The sequence below is a fragment of the Coptis chinensis genome, chromosome 8 (assembly GCF_015680905.1).
Source record: "Coptis chinensis isolate HL-2020 chromosome 8, ASM1568090v1, whole genome shotgun sequence".
In the NCBI taxonomy this organism is placed as follows: domain Eukaryota; kingdom Viridiplantae; phylum Streptophyta; class Magnoliopsida; order Ranunculales; family Ranunculaceae; genus Coptis; species Coptis chinensis.
Window position 1 is genome coordinate 61,631,888 of NC_141463.1, and position 5,473 is coordinate 61,637,360.

General features: G+C 41.0%; 1 protein-coding gene across 1 annotated transcript; it reads left to right on the plus strand.

Annotated features, from left to right (window-relative positions):
* Positions 1–398: 398 nt before the first annotated feature.
* Positions 399–3,313, plus strand: LOC147482286 (uncharacterized). Its single transcript, XM_086579266.1, has 4 exons — positions 399–529; positions 1,062–1,192; positions 1,725–2,728; positions 2,810–3,313. The coding sequence occupies exons 1-4, from the start codon at positions 399–401 to the stop codon at positions 3,311–3,313; spliced, it is 1,770 nt and encodes a 589-aa protein (XP_086435392.1).
* Positions 3,314–5,473: the final 2,160 nt, after the last annotated feature.

Below are 5,473 nucleotides of genomic sequence, written 5' to 3' on the forward strand. Positions count from 1 at the left end.
CCAATCTGCACAACAAATTTTAAAAAAAAAAAAAAAAAAAAAAAAAAAAAATCACGTTAGTAAATTTATTAGAAACATTAATAAACCTAATATACACAAGTTGGCAATGCATGTAAAACTATGCACCTCCTATATGCGTAAATTGGTGCCCATGGCCAAAAACTTAGAAAGAACTTATCAAAGTTATAACTCGATCACATTCATGAAGGTACAGATCAAATAAGAAGACAAAAATAACCAAAAGCTAATAGATTTTGAACTAAATTGTACATGTAAATGCCAAACCATTAAAAAACCTCGTGTCATAAAGTTATCACCAATGAAACAATAAAATAAGCAATGCTAAACATCAAGTAAATCAAGCAAACAAGCTCAACTACAAAAAGCAGTTCCAACAGATGGCAGAGTCAGATGTAAAGGTATCGGGTGTGGGATGCTTCCTGTATACTCAAAATAAAAGGACTCGAATAAGAGCTGTGGGCATAGCAGCTCATTTCCAACTCCAAGCACAAAATAAAAGGGAGGTGTGGTATATTTTCACTTCAAAACCTTCCTGGTCATGCGTGCCCTCTGTGGTGTTCCAATTGAATTATTCCCAACTCCACCCTAGGCACAAAAGCCCTCGATGGTCGATCTCATGTCGAAGCGTATTAAAAGAAATCATTGTTCTGATGTTCGTCTTCAAAAGAAGCACTAGTCTTCCTCTTCTTTCGATGCGAGAGCTGCGTAAACAGCGTAAACAAAATCATACTATTCATAAGCTTAAGCCAGGGCAATTTTTTTTTCTTCAGAAAATGCACACTCATTATACAACTAATAGTGATATGACCGAGATCCAGACGCAGCTCAGATCTTGCCAAACACCATGGCCTTGATTAAACTAATGATACTGTTCTCCATTAGTATTCTATTCTATAATAGAAGCTATAAACACATAAATCAACTTTCTTAGCAAAAAAATTCTCCCTTTAAAAGCCAACTGGCCAATCATGGCTTCACCTACTTACTTCTTTAGTACATCTGGTGACTGGTCCATCTACGCTAGTTTCTCGCCATCGCAGCACCAAAAAATCCTCAGAATTCTTCACAGATCATGAGCCGGTTAAGGAAAAGGTGGTGAAAGCTAAAACCAGGGCACAGAAAAGAGCAGAAATCAACGAGATAAACAATGAGGATGGAAGTACAGCTCAGGGTTAGCATGCTCAGGTATCTGAGAGGAAGAAGAAAGGTAGACCAAAGGGGTCCGGCAGTAATAAACATTAAGCAAAATGATCAAGATTGGAACATGGAATATCAGGGGACTAAACGAAATAAAAAAAGCGAAGGAAGTGAATAAATTCATTCTGAAGAATAATCTTTGCTTGTTGGGGCTTCTGGAAACGAAAGTCAAGGAGGTGAAGAGGAAAAACATTAGTGATATATGTGTCTCGAATTGGCATTTTGAGAGTAATTATAGTAGTAATCACGGGGTAGAATATGGATTCTTTGGAACCCAAATTTTGTGGACGTGAGTAAGATTCAAGAGACAGCTCAGTTTGTACACTACAGGGTGACTATTCGTCCTAACTCAGCTAGCTTCCTATCAACGCTTATCTATGTGAGTAATAATAGCCAGGAGAGATTAGGGCTGTGGCAGGATTTGCGGCAGCTTCACAATAGTTTTACAGGACCTTGGTGTGTGTAGGGAGACTTTAATAATGTGCTCTATTCTCATGAGAGGATAGGGGAGCTGGTCCATCCTCGAGAAATAGTTCCTTTTAGGGACTGCCTAGTCGATACAGGGTTGTTTGATTTAAAAGCATCAGGGTGTTATTTTACGTGGACTAATTATGGAGTAGGAGCTAATAGGAAATGGTCAAAGATTGACAGGGTTCTTATCAACATCCTCTGGTCGTCTTTGTTTGTGCATGGCTCAGCTGAATTCCTTCCGCAAGGAATTTCGGACCATTCTCCCATGATAGTCTGCTTGGTTGATGCTGAAAAAGGGAGAGTTCCTTTCCGGTTTTGTAATTCATGGGCCCTTCATGACAGTTTCAAAGAGTTGGTTCAGCAAGTTTGGGCTACAGAGGTGACGGGCAGTTGTCTATATATACTGGTCCAAAAATTGAAGATTCTTAAGTCTAAACTGCGAGGATGGGCAAGGGTGCATATGTCCGATATTCATATAAAAACTGAGGCAGCAAGGGAGGATCTTCACAGATTACAGAAAGAACTACAAAGTTCCCCTACAGACCTCCAGTTATGCGAAAAGGAAAGAAAAGCTAGAACTCTCCTGTGTAAACTGATTGAGATGGAGTATATGGAACTTAAGGCCAAAGCTGAAAATGATTGGCTAGATTACGGCGATAAAGGAAATGCATTCTTCCATCAAGCAATAAAAGAAAGAAGGAATCGTAATTTTGTGTGGACTGTTTCAGATATGAGCGGGGTAAAACATGAAGGAGTAGCACAAGTGTCCAACGCTTTCATCAGTTTCTTTCAGGACCTCCTGGGAGTTGAGGCTCAGACGACGAGTACTGGGTTGCTGTTGGAGGACATATCAGTTAGGGGGGTGGTGGATTCGGTACAAGCAGCTAAACTGTCAGAAGAGGTTACAAATGGGGAAATTACACGAACTTTATTTGATATGGAGGACTTTAAATCCCCAGGGCTTGATGGCTATACAACATTCTTCTTCAAAGATTCATGGGACATAGTCGGTGAAGATTTCCTAAGAGCTATCAAGGAAGTGTTCGGTTAAAACAAAATTCATAAAGGTACTAATGCAACATTTCTATGTCTGATTCCTAAAAAGCCTTTTGTTTCACAGGTTGATGAATTTCATCCGATTGCATGCTGCAATATTACTTTTAAATGTATTGCAAAGGTTCTCAGTAATAGGATGAAGCCTTACATGGAACAGTTGATCGCTCTTCATCAGTCAGCATTCGTTCCTAGAAGATGTATACAGGACAATCTTCTACTGGCTCATGAATTGCTCAGAGGATACAACAGAAAGCATGGGCCGCAGAGATGCACTATCAAAGTTGATATCCAAAAAGCTTATGACACTGTTAGCTGGGAATCTCTACTGCTGGTGCTCAAGAGATTCAGATTCCCCGACAAGTTTATTGGTTGGCTAGTTATGTGCTTCTCTTCTCCTTGTTATTCAGTCCTTGTCAATGGTAGTCCGTATGGCTTCTTTGAAGGGAAACGAGGGTTAAGGCAAGGTGATCCTTTGTCTCCGTATTTGTTAAATGACTTGGTAATGGAACTGTTAGGTGGTCTCTGGGCAAGGGCTCTGTTGAAAGGCATCCACCTCATTCCGATGTAAAAGACTTGCAATAACTCATCCGAGTTTTCTTTGATGATGTGCTACTTTTTGTAAAGGGAAGTCGGCTCTATCTTGGTGTTAAGTCGGCAATCAATTATTTCTCTTCTCTCCGCGGGGCTGAAGATAAATACTCAAGACGCCTATACTCACCGGTAGTATGACAAATGATGATGGGCTAGCTCTTGTTGGTTTGTTGGGGGTTCAACCGTCACCCTCCCCATAAAATATCTTGGGCTGCCGCCACTTTCTTACGCTAGAATCACACCAAGGATTGCTTGCCACCGATTGAAAAAATCACCATGAGAATGTCCAACTGGAAGAACAGGTCTTTATCTTATGCGGGCAGATTATAGCTTATACAGTCTATCCTGTCCTCGTTTCATATATATTGGGCGAAGACTTTTATCATTCCAGTTGGTGTCTTGGACAAGGTCGCTAAACTCTATAACAGATTTATGTGGTCTGGAGATTTGGTACAAGTGAAGATGCATAAAGCAAGTCATGCAACCTTGAGGTTGCATAAAGAGGAAGGTGGACTGAGTATTATTGATCCTAGGGTATGGAACAAAGCAGCATACTGTGGGTTTGTCTTTAAGGTTGCTACTAAGGATGAAACTCTCGTGGGACGGCGGACTTGGGAGTACCACATTCGACAGAAACATTTTTGGACTATGAAGATTCCTTCGGATTGCTCGTGGGTATGGAGGAGTATATTGAAACACAGAAAGATTGCTCGGAAATATATTAGATGCTTGATTGCTAACGGAGAAGGAACTAGTTTATGGCATGATCCTTGGATAGCCTCTATGTTGCTAATCCACAATGCACAAGCTAGAAATTTCATCCATGAACCAGATGATGCTAAAGTAAGTGAGCTGATTACGAACGGTACTTGGAACGATAAGGTCCTCAACTTGCCAGACGGTGAGTTGAAATAAAAAATCTTACAGACTCCCATCAATGTCAATATGGCTCAGGATTTGGTATTGTGGACTGCTACAAGTTCAGGTAGGTTCTCCACTAAGTCAGCTTACATATCCATCAAGAAGATGAGAGAAAAGGTTGGTTGGTATAAATTGGTGTGGGGCAAATATAATATTCCGAAACATTCTTTCATCACCTAGCAACTGTTTGCGGGATGTCTGGCAACACAAGATCGGCTGATTCATAGGAAGATTCTCTCTCATTCAGATTGTTGCTTGTGTAACGACAAACTCCCAGAAAATTCGAAGCATCTCTACTTCAATTGTCGCTCACAAAAAAGATTTGGGCTGTGGTAAAAGATAATCTCACAGGGTGGTGGTCTTAATCCACCGGCCGAAAGTGGCGGTTTCATTGCATTGCGACAAGATCGAACTTGATCTCAAGTGAGATAACAAGGGTGATGATTTGTGCAACTGTGTATGGGATTTGGAACGAGAGGAATAGCAGGAGGTTCAGGAACAGAGCACATTCTGCAGAGTCGATTAGCAGCTACATCATGGAGAAGATGAAAACCTACTTGCAGCGAGTAAATCAAGTCCACTGAGGACTCTTCTTCAGCGACAAGGAATTTGATTGCGAGACTTGGTATTGAGATCACTATAAGGCAGCGAGCGTCTGAGCTAGTTAAGTGGACCAAACCACCTTTTGGGTTCGTCAAGATTAATTCGGATGGGTCGGTGACTGAAGATAGTGTTGGTTATGGCGGTATATTGAGGAACCATGAGGGGTCTCCTATACTCTTATACATGGGAAATGTGAACTTACGATTGGTGATTATCCAAGAGTTAAAAGGAATTGAGGCGGGTCTTCTGGCAGCTCTCAGTGTTAACTGTAATATGATTTTGGTTGAATCCGATTCTCTAAGAGCAGTCCAAGTTATTAACAGACAGGAGATGAGCCCTTGGTACTGTCTCGATACAGTGGAAGGCATCTAGAGGCTAATGAACCAGTGTGGGTCGGTTAGTGTGTCCCATGTGTATAGGGAAAAGAATAGAGCGGCAGACTTGATGGCTAAGTCTAGTACTACTCGGGATAGAATTATAAATCCTGGAGTTACTTTTGTAAGCATGCCTCCTCTTACGTATGAGCTTAATGTAATAGTAGAGGAAGATGATATTGGTAAGTTGTACTAGAGAGTTTGATTATTACAGGTTGGGGTCTGCCAAACCCCTCATA

Coding starts and splice junctions, on each gene's coding strand:
- LOC147482286 (XM_086579266.1), top strand. CDS start 399: ATGGCAGAGTCAGATGTAAAGGTATCGGGTGTGGGATGCTTCCTGTAT. Junction 1,193..1,724: donor GGATGGAAGTACAGCTCAGG/GTTAGCATGCTC, acceptor ATGAGAGGATAG/GGGAGCTGGTCCATCCTCGA. Junction 2,729..2,809: donor TCCTAAGAGCTATCAAGGAA/GTGTTCGGTTAA, acceptor TTTGTTTCACAG/GTTGATGAATTTCATCCGAT.